This window comes from Varanus komodoensis, unplaced genomic scaffold, assembly GCF_004798865.1.
Source record: "Varanus komodoensis strain SLA01 unplaced genomic scaffold, ASM479886v1 scaffold33, whole genome shotgun sequence".
NCBI classification, from domain to species: domain Eukaryota; kingdom Metazoa; phylum Chordata; class Lepidosauria; order Squamata; family Varanidae; genus Varanus; species Varanus komodoensis.
Genome location: NW_025335817.1, coordinates 6,703,181 through 6,730,293, shown reverse-complemented (window position 1 = coordinate 6,730,293; position 27,113 = coordinate 6,703,181). Strand labels below are relative to the sequence as shown.

Below are 27,113 nucleotides of genomic sequence, written 5' to 3'. Positions count from 1 at the left end.
ATAAGCCTTCATCCTGGGGGGAACCAGGCACAGGTGTGCTGCTGCAGTTGGCTGGGCCGTGTCCACCATGCCTTTTAATTTCTCGCTCTGAAGTCAGATCTTTTTAACCCAGAGTACGTACCATCTGCCTGCATAGCCTGTCTAAAAGGCAGACACTGTCACACGTTGGCTGTGGTTCTGAACTCCCAGATTTTCTGTTCCATCCTGTAAAAATGGACAGCCTTGCAGTACTTCACCTTTGCCTTTCAGCAAGTCTTCTTGTAGCAATTAGTCATGCAAAAATGGCATAGTGTGATCCTGCGTTGCACCACTGCATGAAGAAGCAGGCTCCACTAACATCCATCATCTTCATCACCATCGCCACCATCGCATCTTCTTCGGGTAGTGAATCAGCATCAGGAGCTCAGTCGAAATGTTCCATTGCACTTTCCGCAAATACACTTCAAAGAGTGCTTTGAGTTCAGTGAAGAAGGCCTTGAACCACACGGATGCCAAGAGCAGCTTCTCCCCGGGGTGAGCTGCAGCTGTGGCGGAATGGCCTTTCCTGGGAGCGCTGTGTTGGGGGAAAGGCATAAACTTGCTTCTTCATATGCAATTGTCCCAGTCCTGATGAGTCACTCCTGCTTCCAGCTTTATTTTCAAGTGAAAATGAAGCACATCAAAATGCATGCATTTAGCTTTGCGTCTATCTTGGCCCTCAGTCCTGCATGACACTTGCTTAAACTGGCTAAAATAGATCTGCATCTTTGGTACATGCTCTCAGGTGCTTTGTAGGGGATGGACATGAGCCTAGAACCTTTTAATTGTTTGTTGTTAGATGGGCATAGTTTCAACTTGGAGTAGACTTTAATTTACATACTGCTTTTCCATGCAATGGGAATTATGTTTAAAGTGGCTTGTGGGCTTCCTTTGCAATGAAAATATGCTGCTATGAAGCGACAGTGTTGACTAGCGGGTTCAAAATGACACCTTTTAAATTGCCATCTTCTGAGCAAACCCTGATGAGCTTCAAAGTTGTTCCATGGATGTAACCTATTTTTCACAAAGCACAGATAACTAGGTAGAGCTCTTTCTGGACTGTACCATGTGTGTGTGAGAGAGAATGCATGATATAATGAAACACTGCTCCATAGTCCTTCTGCACATATAGTCTTTCAGCTATATGATCTCTGACCTGCAGTTTGAAATGGTATAGGCTTGAAATAGGTTGGCCACTTCCACCTGTTGTTTCTGAGAACCAACGGATTACATCCCAAGCTCTTAAAGAGACCAAAAATGTGTGGTTAAAACTATGTCTCATTATAAGGTGCATAATTTTAATTTATCTGCGGTGTTTTTCACCAGTAATGTATTGTATTTTTGATGGCCAAGAATCACTTTGGAGGGGGCTGTTTTTTGGTCTGCAAAGTGAGATAAAATAATCATTCTAAGTATCCTCACATCTCTTCCATTAAAAATATCAGCATTTCATAAAAAAGCCTTAGCAATTTTCTGAAATACAAAGCAACTCAGGAATTGGTTTCTGGGTGTTTTGTTTACCCATTATCTATACAGTTTGCCCAGTGGCTAGTATCTGGAATGGCTTGGGGCACTAAAATCCCTCTGAATCTGACGACAATGAAGCCCATACATGTCTGTGTTGGTTTTTGGTAAAGCTAAGTGGTAAATTTTTGAAGGCAAGGAAAATTCCATTATCGGTTGGGTTACCATTGCCTCTGAATATAGCAAGAACAAAAACAACTCTAGAAACCATGATGTGCTAATTCACACTTCAGTTTAAGATTAATTGTGTTTCAGGAAAGTTTCCCTTGTTTCTCCATTCAGGAAATATATTAAGAAAATGCATACCAATTCCTGCTTGACCTACAATCCAGGAAAGACGAATGAACAGCATCACACCCCAGATATTAAGCATGCATCTCACCTAAACATTAAAGAAAGAAAATTGTCACCACGTCACTGCCAGATGCAAGCAGTTATCAGTCTTAAATGCATAAATGAATTTAAAGACTGCAATCAGGTTGGATAAAAGGTATCATAAAGTCAAGAGGCTACGGCAGTATAAAATAAAAGTGGCCAAAATTATGTAAAATCATAATCCAGAGATAACACTGAAGTCATTATTATAATTACCTTGCTAAAATGGGCATTTCAAATGCCTACATGTTCTGTTTAAAAATTAAATGAAAGAAGATTATACAAGTGTTAGTTCAAACTACCCAGCTCCTGCACAAGGGGCAGCATGATTTTCTTTTAAGATGTGGTGACATTCACTGTGTTAAAATTTTGCACTTTTAAACCAAGGGAGCAGAATTGATTGTAAGGATATGAATACGAGATGTATTTAGCAAGATGTATTTTGCTTACCAAGACGCCCTTCACCCATCCAAATTTCACAAAACCTGTTTTGGTTTCTTCTTCCTTGACAGATTCAGATTCGTCTCCTGCATTGCCATCTGCCTTGGTGAATTTATCAGCTGAACCAGAAGTCACTGTAATGTTCTAAACAATGAAATGATTTTTTTAAAACTTTTCTGTTAAAAACGCAGGGCTGGGATTCTGCAGGAATATAGACACTTGCAGAATGCCTTTCACATACTTTACAACACATTTCTGCAAAGGTATGGAAAGAGGTTATAAGAATTTTCCTCTGTTATTTTTGCCCCATTTCTTTAGGCTAGGGCTGGGTGAATACTGTGGGTCTCTAGATGCTGTTGGGCTCCAACTTTCATCATCCCCAGCCAGCATGGCCAATGGCCAGGGAGGATGGGAGCTGTAGGCCAACAACATCAGGAGGATGATAGATTTTCCACTTCTCCTGCATGGTGTTAGGGACTAGAAGAACGCAGCATACCAGCTTGGGTAGAGTTTCTGGGGATTTATCCATTTATCTGTGCTCTTTGCATTGGTGTAAAGAGTTCCTATTCCGGAACTCTTCCCATATTAGCAGGTCCGTAGATATACTGGCCATGTGGCCTTCTTTCGAGAGGATACCTCTCTATTTCAAGAACTACCAAGGTAATTTTCTGTTTGGTGGCATCCTCTATTTGGTGCAAGTCCAGTTTAAAGTTACAGCCAAAGACTGTTATGTAGGAGAGTGAAGATCACTGAGGGAACTGGGTCTCTTCAGCCTGGAGGAGACTCAGAGGGGATATGTTGGCGACATACAGGTATGTGAGGGGATGTCACATGGAGATGGGTGGAGACCTGTTCTCCCCTGCAGAGGAAGGCAGGACGCGCTCCAACGGAGCAAAGCTCAGGGAGCCAAGGTTCCGTTTGGATGCCAGGAAGCACTTCCTGACAGTCAGGACCCCGAGGGTGTGGAATGGGCTTCCACGAGAGGTCGTTGAGGCCCCATCGGTGCAGGTGTTCAAGGATAGGCTGGACATGCACATGGTAGGCATGCCATGAATGGAGCCAGCTGAGTCCAGGGGTCAGACTAGATGGCCCGGGTAGCCCTTCTGACTTGCTCAATTTCTAGGCTTTTAAGTTACCTCTCCAAACTTGGCATCTGGAGAACTGATTGAGCAGGTACACATGCAGGACACCTGGCTGCAAGCTTTCCCATGGTGGTGAGATGTACTGCATTTAAAGTAAAGTTTTGATTCATACATCTGCATATAAATCCTCATCTGTCTCCTTTTGGTGTCATCTTCTTGCCCTCCTTTTTGGTGATGCATATCTTCTTTTATCGGTCATGGATAAATGACTACTCTCTCTGTGGAGCAATCTCTATAAATCAGATTTTAAGATTCTACTGTAGCTTCTCTCTTGCTATGATCATTTTCTATGCAAGTGGTTTTTTTATGGGAGACCATTCTTTTAGTGAGTTTCCACGTGAAGTGGTACAGCCCAGGCACAGAATTCTCACCTCAGTGAAAAAAGGGCTTTTTTGCATTTGGTTTTAAAAAAAGAGAAAGAGAGAATTCTTCCTTCATTACATAAATTGTTGGCTGCTTTTACCCTAAGTTTTTGTTTAGTAACCCAATCCAAAGAAAGCTGGGCACTGAAGGCCCACAGCATGTAATTAGGCTTACTTTGAAGTAAACATGAATAGGATCAGGCTATATGCCTGAAACTTGAGCAGCCTCAATTCCTTCTGAATTAAGATGCTTTGAGACTGTATAGGTAATGTGTGCTATGCAGAGCAGGCTTATTACAATTAATGAGAATTCAGTAGTCTTATTGAACTTGAGTCCTGTTCTTGCCAAAGGGTCTACTCAAGGCAGGACTAACAGTAGATGCTACTAGCTGTTCCCTAGATGGCAACATTCACTTCTACTGATCCTGACCCTCCCTCCAGCTTCTGATTGTTTGGAGCTTTCCCCCATTCCAAAAGGCTAAAACCCTCCTAAGAATTATTTGCAGGAAGGGCTTTGAGCTAAAATACACTGTTTTTTTTTTTTCTCTTCTGGTATGTTGGACTCATCTCCTTTAGCCCTATACTGCTTCCTCCATTAGAGCTGCTCTGAAATTGAATTGAACCCTCAGGCAGAAAAAAGCTCCCCCGCATTACCAGTACTGCGGGAAAGGAGCAAAACAGAGTATTTTCCTTCATACCTTTGCTAACTGCTCATGAATGTCCATCAGACTCGGTCTGTTCATTTTGACTCCACTGAGGCTACCAGTGTTTCGGTAGTAATCAATTTTAGGCACAACATCTATTGTGTTATGACCAAAGGTTTTCAGATAATAGGTGTTGCTCTGGGCATCATAGGGGTGAAAGCTTCCATCCACTTTGGCCGGATCCCCATTTTGAAAGATGCTGTCATATACGTCCCGATTTCCAGGCCTGAAGCTGATCTGGAGTCTATTGCTGGCCTCGTTTGCAAGAGGGGCCTCGTCGTAACCTTGCAGGTCGGGATCCCCCTGCAACTGCCCTGCATTGTCGTGGTTTTCATTGACAACATTAACCTGAAATCTGTGGTGAGTAGGGTCTGAAAATACATTTGGAGAATTATTCATAGACATATTTGGGGAGGGTAGATGGTCTTTTTGGTCGTGTGTTCTCAGATCTTCAGCTGACGGCCGTTGTGGTGCTTAGAGGACACTGATGTCTCATTCAGTAGTAGCTTCCGTGCGTACTCTTCTCAGGCATCAAACAGTACTTCTGTCACCAAACACAGAAAAAATGTGCCATGGTTAATTTCTTTCCAGACATTAAGCTTGGTGTCTGCCCTGTCATTTAATAATAACAAAAAGGCAGGCATGTGCTGGGTTCTAACTTCAGAAAAGCCTGCCAGGTCAAACCAGGATTCTACCTAGCACAGCATCTTATGCTCACCCTGGACATCCAGCTGACTGTGAAGACCCCCAAGTAAGCCCTGAGGACCAATCTCCCCACCAGTCAGGTCTCCAGCATCTGGGGTGTAGAGACAGAGTGCTTCTGAACCTGGGGGCAGCACAGTCTTATTTATTATTTATTTATTATTTCGATTTACAGCCTGCCTTCTTCCTACAAAGGGCTCAAGGCAGCTGACATCATTCTCCTCCTCCATCTTATCCCCACAACAACAGCCCTGTGAGGTAGGCTGGGCTGAGAGTCTGTGACTGGCCCAGAGTCACCCATTTGGCTCCATGGCCGAGCGGGGACTCGAACCTGGATCGCCTGAGTCCCAGTCCCAGGCTCTTAACCTCTGTGCCACACTGGCTCTCAGTGCCTTCCTGTTAGCCTTGTCCTCCACTGGTTGATCTGATCCCTTTTTAAGACCGTCTGACTTGCTGACCCTCCATGCTGGACTGCTCCTTTGGTCTGATGTAGGAGAACTCGTCTTGTGTGGGAAGGAGTGAAAGGAATTGCAACAGGAAGAAAAGCAGAGGGCAGGACTGCTGGTCAAAGTCTACTGCCACAGTTAAGATGCAAGCTACTGTTCCTAAGAAGCTGCCTCCTTTTCTCTGCTTTTAGTAAAGGTGCCAAGATAGAGCCTTTTGATTTGGCTGTTTTAAGCTGCAATCCTGTACATTGGAGTGAGCACCTCTGAACCAAGTAGACAAACAGGGTGAGTATTTCTAGGTAGTATTCGTGTTTTAACAGTATTGAATTTTAACAGGATTGCTCTTGATTGGCTTTTAATGGGATTGTTGTTGATTGTATTGCCTTTGGTCTCTTACATGCTACTTACAGAAAAGTGGTAAAAATATGAAAAAGAAAACAATAGAACCTGAAAGGTCAAGTACACTCATTTGCATTCTTTGTTCTAAATAGCCTTACAAGTCACCAAGTAAAACTGAAAATATTATGAATTTAATAAAACTCTGCTAATTTCTAGTGGTGATATCAATCAGTAAGGGATGACAATAGCAAATAGACAGCTATTGACTGTTGAAATCCGGGAGCTGACTTTGCATTCTCTTCCCATGTTGAGCTCCTGTTTTATAGACATGTTGAAATAAACAGTGGCAGATGGTCAGACCTCAAGGAACATGAAATACAAATTTGGACTCCATTAAAGATATAAACATGAGTCAATAAATGGATTTTTCTTGCCAAGTTGGAAGGGCAACATTCTGGTTCCTTAAAGGCAGCTGTCAATTTTAGGGATGTCAGAGAAATCCACAAGAGATTCAAATGATTTTGATTGCGAATTGTTAAATCGGTTCTGTCTGTGTTTCATGTATTGCCAGGCATCTTTTATCCCATCATCCTCTCATGGATAGAAATTATTTTTTTTCCTAATGAGATTCAATTTGCTATTGACTAGCAGGACAAATTGGGAGGAAAACATAATTTCTGAGAATTAAGTTTTTCCATTTTTTGTATACAAAAGTTTGGATGAAGATGATTGCAAGAGATTAGGGCTGAAATGAAATTAGCTTCATTGGCACATTAATCCACAGACTCCTCAGTGGATTAATATGTGAAAATGAATTTTAATTCACTAAAGCTCATTTTATTTTGGTTGTTTGAAAATGTATCATTATGCATCAAGTACAGTGGGAGAAGAAAGGCACAGAGCTGGATCCAAAGAACTAATAGCCCAACTAGCATGACTAACACTCAGGGATGATGGGAAATATGTCAAAATAATGCCTGGAGATTCCCATTTTCCCCACTCTTGTTTTAAGATGTCATCTGCCTTCTTTTATAGGTGCAATTTCTGAACCATATTCAAGTGCAGAACTACAGGAATCCAAGTGGAATGTTAGCAGAGGATGAATAATTGTGGCTAAGCTATCTCCTTCCAGGAGAGGGTGTTGCTGCGATATGTTTATTCTGATAACTGATTACTAACACAAAATGCAAATTCACAGCCTCCATGGAAGGCAATTTAAAGGAGAAAAATAACAAATGGTACAGAAGTAATATTTCTGAGAAATATTTTCTGAAATTGTTTCTTCTACTTATGAAGGTAGTGAAAGAGTTGTTTTTGCTTTTGGTTTATTTACGCTATGTATGCCTGATCTTCCCTCCTATCTAGGTTTGATAAGTTATGACTCCCTTAAATTAAATGGCGTTATCCTATTATCTGTAGACAATGCTATCCTAATTTCATAAGCCCCTTTATTTTTCATATGGTAGCTCCGTGTATTTCTGGATTATCGCAGAAAAGTTTTTGTTGTGTTGCTGTTGGGTCATTATTCATTTGTGAAGTCATGGGTCATAAGAGGGTGCAGCCCATCAGCTAGCTAGCCTTAGCTGGTGAAAGGAATTTGGTGCCACGGTGGCCGCCTGGGCCTCCAAAGGAAGTTCTGGATCTTACTGTACTTGCAGGCTACAGACCTGGTTCTTCAGCCCCAGTTAACTACCAGCCAATACCATCTCTGACATATTGGGATGGAGCTTGCATGAAAGCTTGCAGTTAACCTGGGGTAGAAACCTGAAGTCTTCCAAGCTGGAGTTAGACTCTACTTCCCATAAGCATCAACCGTGTGGCATTGGTTCCACTCCTATCTCAGCGGCCGATTTCAGCAGGTGGTGCTGGGGGACTATGGCTCTGCGCCATGGCAGTTATGCGCTCCCCAGAGAGGTCTGCCTGGCACCGTCGTTATTTGTTTTTCAGCGCCAGGCTAAGACCTTTTTATTTAAAACTTATTTTAAGTGTTAATTTATTATGTAGGATTTAAAAAATTTTAAGCCGAGATGCACTGGGTTTTAATATTTTTAGTGTATAATTTTTGTATAATTTTGTATGTTTTTGTTTTTGTTGTGAGCCGCCCCGAGGCTTTGTTGCGATGGGGGCGGCATAGAAATGTTTTAAATAAATAAATAAACAAACAAACAAACAAACAAACAAACCCAGCAGGGTCATTGGTCAGGAGTAATGGTCAAGAGCATTGAGCTGGGCTCTCAGGTCTAACCTCACTCAGCTGTGAAGCTTACTGGCAACTTTCAGCCAGGCACTGACTCCCTCACAAAGACTGTTGGTGTGAAGAGAGAAAAAGCGAGAGAAGGAGAGTCCTGTAAGATGCCTTGAATTTCTTGCAAGAGGAAAAAAAAACTGGGACATAAATGCAACAGCCACCACAATAATGCAGTTGTAGCCCAAGCACTTCTAGGGCTCCCCACTCATTATACTCAGGTCAGAAAGTTGTTCCATTTAATCCATTTCTGATTACTCCAATTGGTAGGAAAAAACAAAACATTTTATTAAAACAAAGAAAAAAATATAATTCCTTTTAGCTGTAAGTCCCTTTCTGCTTTTTTTTTTAAAACCACCAATATTTTGCATGACTGCAACTGAGCTCAAAATTACAACCTAAGATGATTCTTTCTCTCACCTGTGCCCCCGTCCCACCCCGTCCCACACACAGAGTGAATCAAATGCTTATATACTATTTTGGGGCTTATGCCCCTTATAATAGTCTTGGGTCTTAGCTTTTTTAAATGGGCACTTTAAAAGGAAATTGTATAGGCTAAGAAGCAGCCAAAGGGCAGTGCAGTTCTATCCATATTTGCCTGGAAATAAATTCTACTTTGCTAAGTGTGGCTTATTTCTGAATATGATGACAGGTACATAACATTGCCGCCTTAAAGCTCATTTGGTTTATTGGGAGGGAGTTAAGCTCCCACTTAATTTTTCCCATCAAAATAAATAGGCTTTAAAATGGTAGCTTTAAATGATCTGCTATCGTAAGCATTTGTCCAATATCGTGTTTTGCATGTGTAAGGTGTACTTTTCCATGCCCGAGTTTCCCCTGGAACATTGTCTTTCATTCCCAACCCCTGCTTTCATTCTTTGATCCTAACCTTTGATCCTGGAGAAAGGGGGTTGGTGTGGGGGAGAATCAATGATTTAGAGCAGCAGCAGGTGGGAAGAAGGTGCTAAATTCTTCTCTACTTGTGCTTCTTCCCCCTCTTTTCAGTCTTGCATCATAGGCAAAAATAATGCAGCCATGGGGTGGAACTTGGTGCAGGTGGGCAGTGGAACAGAAGCAGGAAATGTCAATTTCATCCTTAATATCCCCTTAGAAGTAGACCACCTTCTAAGGCATGGTTGGCCTGATATCATATCTAATTAGGCTATTAGAAAACACATGTATATTACTTAGAAAACACATTTTGCGTTTAGAATCCTGTTTAGTTTTCAGAGTGCTTTGCTAAGCTAGTTTCCAATGGACACAATCCAAGACAACATCATTGCTGTTGAGGGCAATTGATTGCACTTGGCACAAACATAGAAACATAGAAACAGAGCGAGTCAGAAGGGGCCTCCCAGGCCATCTAGTCTGACCTCCAGCACCAGCCGGCTCCGCTCATGACATGCCCACCATGTGGACGTCCAGCCTGTCCTTGAACACCTGCACCGATGGGGCCTCAACGACCTCTCATGGAAGCCCATTCCACACCCTCGGGGTCCTGACTGTCAGGAAGTGCTTCCTGGCATCCAAACGAAACCTTGGCTCCCTGAGCTTTGCTCCGTTGGAGCGCGTTCTGCCTTCCTCTGCAGGGGAGAACAGGTCTCTACCCATCTCCATGTGACATCCCCTCACATACCAGTATGTCGCCAACATATCCCCTCTGATATGCCCAGTTTTGTGTTGGACTGTTGACAAACAGGGTAACACTGAGACTTCGGGAAGCCGGTATGTGCCAGCAAAGACCTGGTTAGTGCAGTAAGGAAAGTCGTGTTCTGACATAGTTAGAGACAGAGGTTTGGGGAATAAATTCCGGAATTGGCTATGCCTTTGTGTTCCATTCCATTGAGGTTTCTGTGCACAGTTCCCCATTGCTGAAGTGCAGTGGACTGCCCTTGTGGATGGGACGTGCAGTTCCAAAGCACCCGACAGAATCAAACCTACAAAGCTCAGTTTGGATGGGGGTGCATCGTCGTCTGTCTTGCAACGCGTGCAGAAGCTGTATCCCTGCCTACTCTCTCAGGCCACGCGTTCTGTGCATTGCTTTGTCGTGTGAATGGTCTAGACGGAATCTTTACTATGCACCAGCAAAGGGTGCTCTGCAGGGACACCCGCGCTGTGCTTCTTTCAGCCATCAGTCCTCACACGGTGCATTCTGTGAGTGTGGTGCTCTGGACCAGGCATTTCAGACCATGCCGGTCCCTTGCTCATTTCTATTGCTGGCAGTGGCAGCTACAATCAGTGGGGTGTTTGAGCTTCCTGCGTTTAAATGTAGCACTTTTCACAAGGGAATGGGCCTCATCATGGAGACAGGTACTAAAACAAAGGGCAACAGGGACAGATCATTATTAACTTACCCAAAAGAGAACCAAGGGCATTTCAAGCTTGCCATTGCTCTCCTTAAATGGAAATGGTTTGTAATCTAGCCTCTTGTTCTTTTAAAAGCTCATTGCAAGACTAAGAGGGTTACTCAGGTCTGTAAATTTCTAAAAAGAAATGAGGGACAAACTATAGGGTACATGCAAGTGTATGCAGCAACTCCAGAATGTTTTTAAAAAGAAAAGAAGTCTTGGGAAGAAGAACAAAGGAATGGTTGGGGGTCGTGGGGGGGGGGATATCTCAGTCGTTCCCTGCTGGTAATTTTTCTAATCAAACTTACGCATGGCTTTAACCGCTGTGAGGACACAGGTGTGTATTTACCTATCCTTATCTTTTTTGGATGAAGCTCGGCGGCAGTTTCAGTGCAAATACCACTGGTGGGGAAAGGCTGACCTATTTCCACTCTTTCCCTGCTTGGTATCGCAAACTCCTGCAGCTGTTTTTCATTAAACAGAGATCGGCTGTAATGTGGGGTATTTCCACCTGGAGGGGAGCTAGTGCTAAAGCTTAGACAATGCCTGTCCTTGATCTGGTTTGTATAACAGGTTAACCTGCCATGGGCAACCAGCCCCAATAGGTCGTCATGTCATTCAAACCCAGTGCATTTGCATTTATTTATGTATTTATTTATTTAGGACATTTGTATGCTGTCCTTTTTACAGTGTGGATTATTTTCTAATGAGCCACTCTGAGAACACAGGACTTGTTCTGGGGGCTGTTCAGTCCAGTATGTGTTGTCTGAACCCAACCGAACAATTTTATCCTGGGATGTGTACAGATTAGCCTAACTGTTTTCTCTTTGACCATGGAAACAGGCAAAGGAAATGACCGGGCAGAACTACATTGAGCCATATGTATGTATTTCTGCTGGTGTGAAGGGTGAACAAATAATACATATTTTAAATGTGCAATTTTCAAGAGAAAAAAAATTAAAGAGACATTATTCTAACTGCCCTTGTTAAGGCTCCCGTAAAAACAAAGTAAGCAGCAGCAAACAAACAAACAAGGTAGCAATCAAGACACAGGGAGGAACACAGAAACTGAGGGAGTCAGAAGGGGCCTCCCATCCATCTAGTCGGGCCCCCGGCTCCACTCATGCCATGAAGAAGAAAGAAACAAGGCATGTTCTGCCAGGAGAACACTGGCCCACTGGCTGGAGGAGGGAGCAAGGGGGAGAACAAGCCACAGGGAGTCCAGTCGTCTGCCAAGTGCATTCAAAGGTTGTTCTGCCATGATGCACCTGTAGCTTCTTCACAGACTGGCTTAGTAGGATGTGTGAACCCACCCATTTTCTGCGGTAAGAAAAAATGATGGAAGGGTTTGTGGGAAAACACAGGCAGGTTGCATTGTCATTTGGACCCCCATAAAACGCTGCAAATCAGGCCAGGCTATGGTGTGATAAAAGTCATGGTGTTTGCTTCTGATGCTTCATCTACAGCATTCCAGAGTGTGGGCAATCATTGTGCGGAGTGAAGCAAAATGGACACGCCACCTGGTAAAGATGTACAGTTGCGGGCAAAAAATGCCACATGTCATTTGACCATCTATTCATCAGTCAGTGGAGCAAAAACATATGGGCATCTTCCCCCGCCCGGCTTCTTTCTAGATTTCCCCCATTCACATATCAGTCTTTGCATAACCTGATCTAGGACTAAAGTGATGCAAAATTACGGGAAGCACAGATTGCATGATATCAACAGAAAGTGTATCATTGAATCCAGTCTTTGAAAATGGCACAGGTCTCATTTCTGATTCATTAATGATACATTTATTCCTGCATTGCTGGATTCTTAGGAGACAATATGAAATAAATAGTGTTTTATTTCTTATTGTTTTCAAAATCTGAATAACCGATTGTGAATAATGCGTAACTCTACTGAGCAATGAAACAAACAAAAAACCCTTACCTTTTAGAATGATATTGTGGGACGTCAAGGTGCATCTTCAGGCATCCATCTGGTTTGGTTGTTTGTCTTTAGTAATATGTAACTATGTATAAAATAAACTAGCACTATCCAAAGTAGTTTCAGCTGCCAGGTGCCCAACAGTAGGAGTTAATGGCAGACTGCTTCTTATTTTCTTCTCTAAATCAGTGGCCCTTCCCACAGTGAACTGGACCTCTGTGGCTGGATCCTTCCTTCTGGATGAAACTCCAGGGAAAAGAGCCAACCCCAGAATTAGCATCTCTGATACTTCTAGCCATATTTTCCAAGGAACATTTCCACTCGTTAAATATTAGCTAGTAATGAGCCCATTATTTCTTGGACGGAAGGCATCAAATTTGGCACCCAGCTCTCATTGAAAGTCAGTGGATCTAGCGAAAGTCATTTAGATGTGCTTCAAGATCTTGACCTCTGCTCCTGTGGGTGTATAAAGCAAGGTTGCTACCACATTTGCACTCACACAAGTGTGAACAAGACTGCTGAGGACTGTATTCCCAAGCAGTCATGTGCTACTGAAGTAACTACGATGCAGCAACATTTACAGGTTCTTAAATATTCATGGTTTGTATTTATGCCTTTGGCACTTGAAAAGGTCATTCTGTCACTTTAGGTGCAAACTGGCTAATGTTAGTTACAAAGAAGGGAAAGCTTTTCTTAATACAAATGGACAACTGCAAATTATTCTAATAGGTTTTGTAGGCAAAGCTCTAGCGGTGGTTCACAAAACTGATAAGCCAAAATGCAAGATGAAAAAGTATAACATACCAGATTTAATGTACACAATTTAAAGATGAAATGAAACACCTCCAACAGTTACGGTAAGATACTGGACGTGATTAAAACTGCCATAAATGCCTGCCGTGTGCCATCAGTCGCTCTCGTTACACCAGAGATGTTAATATGGCATGCAGGCCAGATTTCCCACACACACACCAGGTGCCCTGTGGTCTGGTTCACATCAGTGGCTGTGGCTGCACCCATGGTTATAATTCACCCCACACAGTGACGGGTGGCATGCACAGAAATCCCCCAGTTGGAGATGGCGATAATGCAACCATTTGAAGCAACCCTTGAAGGACCGTTGAAGGCACCACAGGAGCCATTGCAGGAACCCCTGAAAGAACCCTTGAAGGCACCGCAGGAGCCATTGCAGGAACCCCTGAAAGAAACCTTGAAGGAACCCTTGAAGGCACTGCAGGAACCATTGCAGGAACCCCTGAAAGAACCCCTGAAGGCACCACAGCAGCCATTGCAGGAACCCCTGAAAGAACCCTTGAAGGCACCGCAGGAGCCATTGTAGGAACCCCTGAAAGAACCCTTGAACTAACCCTTGAAGGCATCGCAGGAACCATTGCAGGAACCCCTGAAAGAACCCTTGAAGGAACCCTTGAAGGAACCCTTGAAGGCACCGCAGGCTGGATTGGATGGATAAATAGGCTGGTTTCGGGCCAAGAGCTGGTGTTTCTCTGTACTAGCCTAATCAGTCTAAGATGTTAAACAGACTTTTTGCGAGTGATGGCAATGGAGCAAAAGAAACCACTTTCCTTCATCCTGGGGAAAACACAAAATAATTGCAATTGCTTCTGGAGCAATTCTGTTCTCTAACATGTGGGTGTTGCTGTTCATTTCATTTTGGTTGATTAACGGCTTTGAAAATACCCTGCAGACAGTACTGGTCAGAATTTTTGCGCTTCAGCATTACCCATCCTGGGACCCAATCTGTGCTGAACGAAAACAGTCTTCAACCAATGGTCATAACAAATTTATATCAGCAAATAATATTTGTTAGATGATGGCAGTAATAAAATAGTGGCAGGATCAGATATATGTTCTGCCATTAGGATAACAAATAGCATCTGTCCTCGGAAAATCCCTGCAAATCTTAACTGATGCAGAGGCAAATTAAGTCAGCTTTAACAATTTTATTGGTACCCAGATGGTCTGTAAAAGAGATGTGGACCAGAAAAAGACTCACACGGCATTGCTCTGCATATATATTCTGAACTAAGCAGGTAAATGTGTACAGTGCTGCAGCCTATCTCTTTTTTTGGAAACTGACCATGAACCCTACGTTGGAGTGGGTAGTGGAAGTGGCCATTGGTTTCGCTAAGCTTTAACATACAGTGCCAGCCACATTGAGTTTTTCTTAAGCGTCCTGCTAGCATCTCTAGGTGGGAGGGAGAAATTTGATTTCAATGTCAATTTCTCCCAAACTTCATACCCTCCAGGTGGGATTTATTTATTTAAAATATTTATATGGCTTTGACTGCAACTCCCAGTAATCCCCAGCCAGGGATGCTGTGGCAGTTTGGTCCCACACATCTTGAAGGCGTCAGATTGGGAGATGGCTGCAAGGCGTGAAGCAGTGTGCTGCTGTGCTTCAATAGTCACATTTTCCCACATTTTCTGATGCTACACTTTGGTTAAAATAGTATAAAGCATGCATATTAAGAAACTGTGCACTAGCATGCATGTCTTAGTGCAATTAAGATGCAAGATAAATTGCATGGGTGAAAATTGCTGGCAAAAATGGACTTATCAGGAAAACGCAGAGAAAGATGCATATATTAGGAGAAATGGTGAAGACAACTCAAGCTGCCACTGTTACTTCCAGGTGTGAGGACTCTTTGTACCTGTAAGGGCTTGAGAACTAACACAGTTTAAAGGTGGACACAAGATGGCTGGCTTGTGGATGGCTTGTGTCACACAAATAACCCACAGAATCACGAACAATGTCTGAATGGGTAATTTAACCTAGGTCAGATACATGGCTCTCACACACTGTGTCTCACCAGGTGAGGATCCTTTCCAGGCATGCTACTGTGATCATCCTCTGAACAAAGATGCCAGAGATGGAACCTGAGCCCTTACTTCTACTTGTGTCCCTCCTATGCTGAGCTCTACATTGTGGCTTACTTAAATTCCATAGGATCTCTGTTTCCTTCAAGATCTGAGCCTGCTTTTCCCAGGCTTTGTGTTCTTCTTAGCTTCCCCCCGAAGAGCTGGTGCAGTGTGAGTGGCATTTCATTTAGCTGTCAGATCCACAATTCTCTCAGTTGTCATCTGTCTCGATTATAAAGCAAATGGCACGCTATGAAATTATAGAGATGAATGAATGAACTGTCCTTGCCAATTGGCTTTATCTCACTGCCTCTCGGAGCGTACCTTTAACAAGAGTGACAATGCCAAGATGAAATGTTGATTCCAACAATTCTTAAAATGGAATCAAACGATGCTCTCACCGTATGTGCAGAGAGGTGACCTTGAGGCACGATTTCGTACTGTCTGTTTTTTGTACCGTCTTTGAGCTTTTCCACATAGACTTCACTGTGGCAGAACAAATCCAAATGCTTTTCTCAAGTCACGGCAGCCCTGGACTCTTTCTTCCTTGGAGTCTGGAGAGACTTATGGTGTACGGACACAGAATACATAGTTAATTGTTGGATGGCTGGACTCGTACTGAGTTTGTGCCTGTTTGTTGCCTCTGAGGGGGCTATTCCTTTGCTTCATGCCGCTTAGTTCTCCATTTTGTTTACAGGCCGCCTGAGATAGTAGACAAGGATGCAGATTTCTGCAAGCGTGGCAAGATAGACAGAAAGATGCATCCCCATCCAAACTGAGCTTTGTGGATGAGATCCCATTGGATGCTTCGTACCTGCACAAACATGCACATCCTGTCCACGTGGGCAGTCTGCAGCACTTCAGCAAGGGGAACTGGGTCCAAGATGGTGGTGGAAAATCCAGTTGGGTAGGGGGATAGATAGTCCCAACAGAGCTGGGTCTCAAGGAAGCCTTGACCTGTCAAGGTTAAACAGTGGAGGGGTGGATGGGCCGAGGCGGAGTAGGAGCGGGGCCGTGGCTCCCACGCCTCCGCTGCGGCCTTCTCTGGGCAAGCCGCCATCATCAGGCGGCTGCCATGCTTCCTCCCCCTATGGCAGGGAGTGGCAGGAGGCGTCCCGGTCGGCCGGCCGCGGCCCCTCACCTCCTCTCGCCTCAGAAAGCAGCCCGTACCTCCCTCCTCCTGGCCTTCTCCTGGCTGGGGGAGCCACCCCACGCTCCTCTCCCCGGCCTCCCGCTCCCACTCCTGGAGCCGGGCGAGCGCCTGCGAGGGCTCCTTCCTGCAGCTCGGAAGCAGGGTAGCAGTGAGGAGCGGGAAGGCCTCGACCGGGGCGAGCGCGCCCTCATGGCTCCCCCTCGAGTCGTGCTCTCCTTTTCGACAGGCAGCGAGGCGTCATCTTGGGCTTCTGCTCCAGCCCGAGCGAGCGGAGCAAATATAACACAGGTTTAAAAAAGGAGAGAAACTCACTGAATATTCACTAAGTCCTGCAACCCAAGTCCATACTTTCCATTGAAATACTAATAAGTTTATGTTGATTAAAAGTGTTCTTCATTTAAATATTGTATTGTTTTTTTCCTGTTTTTTGCAGATAAGATATGTGCACTGTCCATATGAATGTGTTCATATTTTTTTCAAACTATAGTCCGGCCCCACAATAGTTTGAGGGACAGTGAACTGGCCCCCTGATTAAGAAGTCTGAGAACCCCTGCTTTAATGGATTCTAATCCTGTCTTAGGGACTGCAGGTGGCGCACTGGTTTAAACTGCTGTGCTGCTGGGCTGGTTGATCGAAAGGTCGCTGGTTCGAATCTGCCCAACGGGGTGAGTTCCCGTTGCTCCGTCCCAGCTCCTTCCAACCTTGCAGTTTGAAAGCATGCAAATGCAAGTGGATAAAAAGGCACCACTTCGGTGGGCAGGTGACAGCGTTCCGTGCACTTTGGTGTTTAGCCATGCCCGCCACATGACCATGGAGACCGTCTGCGGACAAACGCTGGCTCCCTCGGCTAGGAAACGGAGATGAGCACCGCCCCCGAGAGTCCGGCACGACTGGACTTAATATCAAGGGGAAACCTTTACCTTTACCTTTTAATCCTGTCTTTTTATATTTCTGGTAACATTTCACCTGCTTTAAAACTTTTTAAAGGTATTTTCCTTTGTAACTGTGTAAATCAGCTTGTGGGGCACTTTTGTCTGAAAAGGTAGTATAAAAATACCTTACACAAACCAACCCAAACAAATCTTTCTGGGTATTTTGCAAAAAAAGAGTCACTATTCTCTCCAGCATTCAAGGCAAGGCACCCATCACATATCTGACATGGTTTGCATGGACTATTTTTTAATTATTATTTTAGAGTATTTTTGTGCCACAGAAAACTATGCAGAACAAGCAACTCCATTCAACAATGAACAAATTCCCCCATAGGGTAAAGCATGAAAATATGGGGTGGGGGTGGGGGTCTTGTGCATGTTCACTGATGTGCACATTTTTGGGAGCACAAATTCATGCACAAATGAATTTGTGTACATACGTGCAAATGTGTTCATGAGGGTGTTCAAGGATAGGCTGCACATGCACATGGTAGGCGTGTCATGATTGGAGCCGGCTGAAGCTGGGGGTCAGTCTAGATGGCCTGGGAGACCTCTTCTGACTTGCTCTGTTTCTCAATTCCAAGTTCACAAATCAGAGGGTGGTGATGCAAAAGTGACTCCAAATTCTACATATTGTCACTGGAGCAGCTTTCTCCTCTGTTTGCACATTTCTGGCTATACCAAGTCAAACGAGGGGAGAAGGCAGGGCCCTTCTACCATCCCTGCTGAAGACTTCCCTCATGATGGTTCCGCCTCACTCCAGGGTCACAAAAGCAACCATTCAAAAAGCGAAACAACTGAGCCGACGGAGATGGGAGCAGGAGCAGAGGCGTTTCCGCAGCGCCCCGTAAGCCTACCTAATTTGCTCCTCTTCCGTCTGCATTCTGTCCTCCTTGTGCATCCTCTTGTTTCACATTGTAAGCCTGCAGGCAAGGACTGCATTGACTAGGTGGAAACTGCGCCAGGAACTTTTTCATCTCAGGCACAGGATACAAATACCATTAAGTGAGGGGAAAACATGTGCCTCTGTCAGTGCATCTCCCACTCAGTATGTCCAACCCCCCTCTGTGAATCGTGCAAATGAAGCTACTTGGTTTATAGGGCAGAAGGTTTTAAGTTGAATTAAATCATCGAATCCTGGAATAGAAGAGTTGGAAGGGGCATGAAGGCCATCAAGTCCAACCAGTGCTGTCGCAGGGCATCACTTCACACCGTCACACTCAGAGGGCTGTCCGGCTTCTATTTGGAATCAGTTGCGTATGACTTACTGAGCATCTCTAAACAGCGAGAGGACATGCTAAAACACAGTATTTGGATGGTTTACTTTCCCAACAAGGGCAACAACAATAAGGGCGACTTATTTTATATTGTTATTTATTTTATATTGTTATTTTTATATTGTTATTTTTGTATTTTACTTCATGTTGTGAGCCGCCCCGAGGCTTCGGCAAATGGGGCAGCATAGAAATGTTTTAATAAATAAATAAACAACAGTAGCATTTATTTTATCCAGTACATCTGAAATGTACTGGATTCTTCACTTGAAGATACGGGTTATGCATCATGTTAGACTGGCACACACTGGGATGGAGGGGACCTCTCGGTGTCTCTGCCCTGCTCCTCCTGCCCTGAGGAATTCTTGTGGGAGATGCCCTGCCTCATCCACCTGCTGTTGTCTCGGCTGTCAGGTCTTCTCCCTTATGGCGACCCTGTGCACGAGTCCTGCCCTCAGCAGCCCTGCTCAGCCCTTGTAAACTGAAGGCTTTATGGAACTGACCCATCTCATATTTGGATCTCTTCCCTTTAAACCCCCGTGCTCCTGACTGCATTTTGCCTGTTCTCAGACAATATTGTTTATACCAGTGGGAGAGCTACTTTTGGAAAACAGTCAGTAAAATCCAGGTTTTTTTTTAATGATCACATTACAGCTTGTCCTGAGTCTCTGAGCTGCCTTTGCAGTGACTTGTGTCCCCTCTCTTCCCTGAGACAGGTTGGGAGCAAGATGGCCGTCGGTCCCCCTTTACAGGAAACAGTCCCCTCATGTCCAATGCCAGATTGAAGATAAAGCACCTGAAGAAGCCTTGTATGTCAACAGTTGGCATCTGGACAGCAGACAAGCACTCCGTTCACCTGGCCAGTCTTCCGCACCAAGGTGCGATGTGCCCTGTTGCCCTTCAAATTGTAGCAATTGTTTCCAAATGTTCATATATTAAGTATAAATTTGCACAGACACATTTTATGCGAGCCTCTATCCTTTTGTTGTTGTTGTTTAGGTGATGCGTTTCCCTTGTTTGGCTGGTTCATAAGTGGCCACAATTGGGATTTCTAGGACTGCTTCATGTGGCTCTTCTGTCCTGCCTGCCACCCTTTCCGGGACAACACAAGGAGGTTCTCCAGGAGGCCTTTGCAAGGCCCCTGCCTGAAATGGCCAGCCGGGCTTAACCATCCCCAGGAAAGGTGTCCGGAGGCCAAGCTGATTTTGGGATGCAGAGCGAAAGGCCTCCCTCACCCCAAGCTGCTTGTCTTGGGAGCACAGAGCCATTGAAGAAGTTGGCCACCACTGCCCAGTCAAAGTCTTCAAAGGCGCACTCCTGCTGGCTGGGAAATGCTGGAAACTGTCGGATTTTTCTTCAGTTTAAATGTGTATGATTTGCAGCCACAGAGTAAATGTCAGTCATGCTCTACATTTCCCCCTCCATCATTTTGCCTTTCACTTGAAAAACAACAACCCACAGCAAAAACCGCAAGGAAAAGATTTTTTTTTAAATCTGCAACAAAGCTTTATTTAACAAAAAGACACTGCCACCATATCTTCAAAACATCATATCTGTTACAAATGCCTCCATTCTAGGGTCCTCAAAATGAAAAATATCAGAATTAAGGCAGGATATTCTTGTAGGAGTTTTCATGCAAGAGCATATTCAAATGTCCCCTTGTCCAGCCCTTCGACCTCATCTTCCCACGTGGAAGACGGCATACTGCTATAGGGGTCTAGGAGGATTTTGAAGCATCTGATAATCAGGAGTCCCAAGAAGACACACAGGATCCCTACAAAGGCAAAGCCGGTTTTTTGTTCCAGAGTCAGGGGAAAGGTGGAGACCTCGTTGACACTCATGCTCACTGAGGTGTTGTTGCAGTAATTACTGCTCATCTCTGGCCTTCACATCCTGCTGGGCCTTCAGGATTTCTGCTCCGTTGCCTGCACGGACAAAGCAGGAGATGGTTTTGGTCACATGCAGAGTTGGAAGAGACCCTGGGGCTCGACTGCCCCAACCCGCTGCAGTTTGCAAGGGTGGCATCCTTGACCATGAAGGAGGGCTCTCGGGCCAGCCCCTTCCTCCATCTGTCAGCTGTTACACAGTTCCTCCTAACATTTAGCCCAAAGGCTCCACCCCTGGCAGGGGATGATGGCAGGGGATGATGTAGCCCACCCTACCTGGGGGGCACCCGACTGAAGTCATCTCAATCAACCAAAGGGAATATGCTTTTCGCATCAGCTTTCCTCCGCATTGTGGTGCTAAGACAGATATTAGTAGCTGATCAGGATTTCTTTCCCCGGACCGTAGATTTCAACATAATGTTGTGAGAGCCTCAAAACCATTTGAACAGACGAGGTCCCCAAACCTTTTGGGTAGGTGGGCACTTTTGGAATTTTAAGCAAGTGCTCCAAGTGTTCCCACAAAATGGCTTTCCTGAGAGTAGGGCTTGGCCATTCGTAAAATGGCTGCCATGGAGGGTCAGGAAACCCAGATTTTCCAGATGGGAATCTGGAGAGATTAAAAGAAAACTGAATTTGCCCAGGGATCTAAGTGAAAGTCCTAGAAGGGGGTAAGTTTCAAAAGACAAAAACTCTCTCTCAAACCCAAAAATGGCACGGGGGCACCATTTTGCTTTGCAAGATTGCAGCTTTCCAGTTAAAAAACAGAGCTAGAAAATCTTAAATAAAATAAACAGCAGGGAGGGGATGGCAGGGGATGGGAGAGAGGCCTTCCAGGTGCCAAAAGAGGTGTCTGTTGGTGTCTGGGAGCAGACACCAGAGGCAGGCAGGGAAATTGTTGTGAAATCCTTTCTGCGTTGAGTGTTGTCGGCCTCTGGCATCCTTCAATGGCTGATGGAGTCGTTCTGGAATGGGCCTGGCAGGATCTGTGTCCAGCTCCCCCCTGTGGTTAATTACTGCCCTTTCTGGCAGCTTCTCGGGGATGCACCTTCTGGCCAGGGCCTGACCCTGTCCGCCCAGACTGGCCATTGCCGATTTTTGGACAGGACAGAGTCTAAGAGAGCTTTCTCTTTTGTTAACCCTTGTTGGGCAATAAGATTTTCCCCTCTGGGGGTGCGCCTTACTCTTCTTTGGCTGAATCAATTAAAGACAAATGACTGGCTAATCAAATTAGATGCTTGCAGAAGAGGCTCTGACTTGTTCATGTAATTCTACAGGGTGGGGGGGGGGGCGGGAGGGGTCCAGACAACATTGTCTTTCATTTGTGCAACCTTCCTGCATTTTCCCATGACGGCGTCTGTATTTTTCTCGCCATCCAAGAATCTACCAAGCAGGGAATGATGGAATAACCACCCGACTGCTTCTGACTGGTGGCCTCAGGGGCCACCCGTTATTTTACTGGTTTGCGATTGGCCAACAGAAGCACATATTTTTCTGCCAGGAGTTAAGCACCATGTTAAGAAATGTTGTTTCTGGAAAAAGGAAAAGCAGTTTTGGAGTCCTGCCTTCCATCTTCCATTCATGCACTGGGGCAATCGTGTCCAAGCGGCAAGGCACGAGAACAATTCCTTGCACTGTCTGTCCGCTTTTGGGGATCGTACTTCACTAGCTGGGTTCTAAGCAGGAATATCTAATAAAGGAAATATTACTTAGGAAGATATGGCAACAAAGAAAAGAATTTTGCAGTACCTTAAAGGCTAACAAAACTATTCTGGGATAAGCTTTTGTGGCCACTGTCCAGAAGCAGGAAGTATTACCCTCAGATTTGTAGATATATGTACAAGGTGAGAAAGGGGGAAGAAAATGTTAATTGCTTTGTCAGGAGAGTAGAAATGCAAAGGGTACCTGCAGTACAAGGGCCATGACCTAACAGGGATACAAGGATGCTACAGATGCAATGAAAGTGAAACATAAATACATAAATAGTAGACATAATGATACTGTTTGTGATGGTGCAGAGCATAAAGAAAACTCTCTTAGAATTTTTTAGGGAGAAGGAAGTAGGTTGATGGCGGGTGCAAACAACCATGGAAAATTAAAAAAAAATATATGATAAATGCTACCTGATGCATTCAAGTAAGGCACGATTTCAGGTTTTCCGGAAGTTTGAACAGCTGCAAAGATATAAAAGGACATGAAATGTCTGAGTTGTGATACAAGTATGTGGATGTTGGATTGGATTTCAGTCTCTTTCCAAAACAAGTAGGTAGTTAACAGGATATGCTTTGTGTCTTAGGCAAAAGATAAAATGACAGACAAAAACCCATAGACAGCTGGGAAGTTATGAGCCATATGATCTGTTTAATGGGCAATTATGACTGTGGATATTATATTCAACTTGTTTCAACACCTGGGTATTGTTTTTTGGTTGTTGTTGTTGTTTTTTAACACAGTGCTGCTAATTTGTCTCATCCCACCCTAGGGGACATCACAGCTTAACATAAGTTTCTAACATTCTTCCTTCTGGCTAGCCTTCAGTCCTGCCAGTGTGACTGAGAAAGTCCTAGCAAGCCATCATCTCTGAGATGGCAGAATTTGCTTGGCAGGTTCCCAAGCAAATTCTCTATGTACCTCACGGCAGAACTGCAGGTAGGCGATCCAAGCCCTCCACAACCCGCTGGTCCAGAGCACTGTGCTTCATCTCTGCCCAACCCCCTTGCTGATATCGTCCCAACATGCAAAAACAGATGAGAACTGGGAGGGGGGGAACTGAGGGCACACTTAGACCCGCTCCCAGCAGTGGCTGACCAGGTGTCTCTGGGCCGTCAAGGGCAGGACAGAGACCTGATGCCTCCCCTCTACCGTCTGTCCCCGGCACTTGGTATATTACCTCTACACCTAGAGGAACCACTTATGGACCAAAGGACATGGGCCATGGATAGACCAGTCCTCTGCTGAGTTCATCCAGTCCTTTCTGAAGCTAAGTTCTGTGCTAGGGCGAAACTAACACGGTTTGGATGACAACTCCCACAAGTCTTTACCGTCTGCCATGCTGGCAGGGCTGATGGAGGTTGTAGTCCAAAACATTTGGAAGGCACAGGTTTGCCTGTCCCTGGTCTGTGCTGACAGCCATCACCGTGTCTTGCGCCGAGATGCTACAACACGAGGCTTGAAGGAATGATCTCATCGCCTTTGTCTGCAGAGCAACCTGCCTCTGCTAGGAGCTGTCATTTCTCTCTCAGTTTCTGACTTGGTAAATAAAGCAAGACTTCTTTTACAAAAGAAGGTTCTTTCATAAGCCTCCAGTCATGCCATGTCTTCAAAAAGACCTGGGAAAGACTTCTCTGAATTTCTTAAGGATGGGAGGGTACTTGGGATAAAGCCATGAAAACATGTCTTTATAATTGCCCTCATATTTCTCTATCACTTTAGTCTAGAAAAGTTGGTGAAAATGAGGCTGTGTGACTGTGAAGGTCAAAAGCAGTCACTGTACCCTTTGTTTTGGTTCTTTTGTATATTATAGCTTGATCAAAAGAAACACATTACGGCCCTTTCTAGAGAAAGAAAACACACAGACACCTTTTCTTTAGCTGAGGGGCTGCAACAATAAGCAGCATGTGAAACGCAGGGCTGAAAACCACAGCTCAGCCATGAATGCACAGAAAGTATCTCTCAGCTCCACCATCACCGCCCCAGCTACAATCTATAACCATGATAATGACCTGCTTTGCAGGGGTGTTATGAGGATTTATATGGTGATGTGCATGAAATGCTTTGAAAACCAGAGGGAGGAAATCATACATGGATTTAAAAAAAAACTGTTGTTTGTTAGCCCTGAACCTGCATTAATAGCGCTACATCTGTTCCCTGCGTAATGAAACAGGGTGGGGTAGCCTTTCTTGCAGCGGGTGCCTTAACTCTACATGTATATACTACGTGACGTGTATATGCGCTAAGGGGCAGTGCTGAGCCCCAAGAAGAGCTGGTGCTCAGGCCCATGGGGGAGGGGGTGGCCATGGTGGGGGGCCAAATGCTGGTTTGCATGTGCTCTAAAGTCCCTCTGTATCTATCTGCAAAAGAACATGTCTCCTAAGGAGGTCCCTATTTAACATGAGCATTTGATTTCAGAAGAACACCCCGGCAGAACTATTTAAAAGGGCACGGGAGTCGGAGGGGAAGCCCACCCAGGCAAAAAATGGCAGATCCAGGGGGATCAGGTGCAGCAGAGACCTCAGGGCAGGTGGCCCTTTAGTTCAACAAATCTCCATGGTCACCAGGGGTGGGGCAGATGGTCCCCCAGTGATGAGGGGCTCCAAGTGCAAGATCTGGGGCTTCAGCACCAGTGGGCCATCCCATAATACTGCCTTGGGCTTCAGTGCTGGAGCAGGTGAATGTCCAGCCTCACTTATTTCAGGCCTTTTAAAAAAAGTAATTCTTATATACCACTTAATATAACAAAATATCAAAGCAGACTGCATATAGATATTATAGAATCTCATCAACATTCACTATAAAAAAATTGCAATAACAATGTACATCACATTTAAAATGCATTAACAAAAACAATGCCAAGTACCGTAACCGTACAAAATGGCACTGGGTACGGTAAACTGTAACAGGGTCTGATTCACTGCCGTTAATGACAGTCTTGCACCCACTTGTCCAAAACTAGTCCCCGCTGGAGCCCACGGGATTCACCTCCGAGGGTGCGTGCAAAGGACCGAGGCAAGTTCATATCGTGGCACCGGTGCTGCCCGGTGGCACTCAGGCAGCCACATTTCCTACTGCAATCACCCTTTCCAACCTAGAGCTTCCTGTAGGACAAACAGAGTTTTGCCAATGACAGCCAGTGGTCTGATTTAAGGGCTGGGGAAAAGCACAGCCTCTGCAATGAACATGTTACCTGAAGGAAAGGTGTCTAGATCTTCAGCAACCAATGCATGATAACAGTGTCTTTATTGCAATGTGTAGTAGTAGAAATCGCAACCAGAACAATCCTCCGTTGCAGAACAGTTAAGCATCGAACACCGACAGAATCAGCCCTGTGCTGGCACAGCTGTCGTGAGCACGAACAGCCATCTTGAAGATCTGGCCTTCAAGGTACCCCTCTGAGATGCTGCTGGGTTCTGCATTTCCTTTATCTCTTTGCTGTTTCAAGCACTAGCAGGTTGCTTTTCACCCAGCAAATGTGAACCACCAATTCCTCCCCTCACAGACACATTTACAGAAAGCAGCTCTTCCCTCTTGGCAGGATGCACCGAACACCTGAATGATGAATTTACCTGATGAGATGGTTTGTCCAGTATGTTTCGAGATTAGTGTGCCCTAGCATCAACTGTCCATCTGGTAGCAACAGGACCATGATCATGCATCCTGCAAGCATCAGTGTGCCAGGAACACACTAGGGGGCAAAGACTGGGCGCGTTAAGCAGCGTGCAAGGCATTAAAAACAAACCAATTGTTGATTCCTGCCTCCGTGGGAAGCCTCTTGGGAGACGAGTGGCTGCAATCTGCACCCCCCCGCCCCGGAGCGGAGTCCCTCTGAAACCAGCGCAGCTGCCTTCCGAGTAAACAGGCTGCGGGGGAGGGGGCAGGCTGCCGCACAGAGGGGTCAGCCGCGGCCGAAATCCCTCTTCCAGCAACGGCTAAGCTGCACGATTTATTCGGAGGGTCTATGGAGGCGCAGTGCTGGAAGGCTCGCGAATGCCAGGCAGCGCGGCCCCTCCCGCTGCCTGTCCAGCGCCGCTGTCGGGCTCACCTGGTCCTCAGGAGGCGGAGGTGGGCGGCCGGGGACAGCCATGTCTCCGGGAAGACCGAGGCGGCACGCGCCAAGGTCAGCGCTTCCTGTTGCGCGAGGTCCTGCGCCCGCCCCGCAGTCCTGCGCCCGTCGCGCCTGGATGCCACATCCAGACGACCCCCGCCCCGACACGCGGGCGCACACCCCTCCCCCCCGCGCGCCGGGCAGACGCGCGCAGTACCCACCCTTCTCCGCCGGAGCCTCCGTCCCCATGCTAACGACCTGTCCGAGTTGCAAGGTCTCCAGGAGGTCGGTCCCGAATGTCAGGGAGCCTGGCTCGGGCGACGCTGCTCCGCGCGGCGGCGGCGGCTCGGGATCGCGCACACGCCCAGCGCGACCATGCTCGGGCCGCCTCTCCCCCGCGAGAGCCCGGCCCGCCTGCAGGCGCCGCTTCAGCCGGGGCGGCTGCGTCGCCTGGGAGCGGGTGGCGTGGCGAAAGGAGGAACCCCTGGAAACGTGAACGGGGGGGGTAATTTGGGGGCGGGGGGGGGGGCCCGGGGGAGGCAGAGGAAATCGGGATTACTGTGCAGCCGAGGGCTCCTCTCCCATTCTTCAGGCTCCTCGGGAGGCGCGTGGAAACTTCCTGCAAAACACTACGTGCGAGGCATCGCCAAAT

At 45.7% G+C, this 27,113-nt stretch overlaps 2 protein-coding genes across 5 annotated transcripts in view; both read right to left on the bottom strand.

Moving 5' to 3' along the window:
- SLC12A1 (solute carrier family 12 member 1) overlaps positions 1-4,971 on the bottom strand; it is a 54,841-nt gene extending 49,870 nt beyond the window's left edge. For both annotated transcript variants that reach the window (XM_044438779.1, XM_044438780.1), the window contains exons 1-3: positions 4,561-4,971; positions 2,368-2,502; positions 1,849-1,924 (exon numbers count right to left, since the gene is read on the bottom strand). In XM_044438779.1, coding sequence (XP_044294714.1) covers positions 1,849-1,924; positions 2,368-2,502; positions 4,561-4,971 — 622 coding nt within the window. The remainder of the gene's footprint in view (positions 1-1,848; positions 1,925-2,367; positions 2,503-4,560) is intronic.
- A 15,333-nt stretch (positions 4,972-20,304) lies between these two features.
- CTXN2 (cortexin 2) lies at positions 20,305-26,809 on the bottom strand. 3 transcript variants are annotated; one of them, XM_044439035.1, is made up of 4 exons: positions 26,683-26,809; positions 23,742-23,949; positions 22,824-22,874; positions 20,305-20,742 (listed from the first exon to the last, which is right to left on the bottom strand). In XM_044439035.1, the coding sequence occupies exon 4, from the start codon at positions 20,692-20,694 to the stop codon at positions 20,449-20,451; it is 246 nt and encodes an 81-aa protein (XP_044294970.1). In that variant the 5' UTR covers positions 20,695-20,742; positions 22,824-22,874; positions 23,742-23,949; positions 26,683-26,809; the 3' UTR covers positions 20,305-20,448. The 3 variants fall into 3 exon arrangements, with proteins under 3 accessions (XP_044294970.1, XP_044294969.1, XP_044294971.1); XM_044439034.1 differs by lacking the exon at positions 23,742-23,949; XM_044439036.1 differs by lacking the exons at positions 23,742-23,949; positions 26,683-26,809 and adding an exon at positions 25,983-26,274.
- Between the last annotated feature and the right edge of the window lie 304 nt (positions 26,810-27,113).

Bases quoted from the DNA above. Each gene is read 5' to 3' on its own strand.
- CTXN2 (XM_044439035.1), bottom strand. From the start codon at position 20,694: ATGAGCAGTAATTACTGCAACAACACCTCAGTGAGCATGAGTGTCAAC.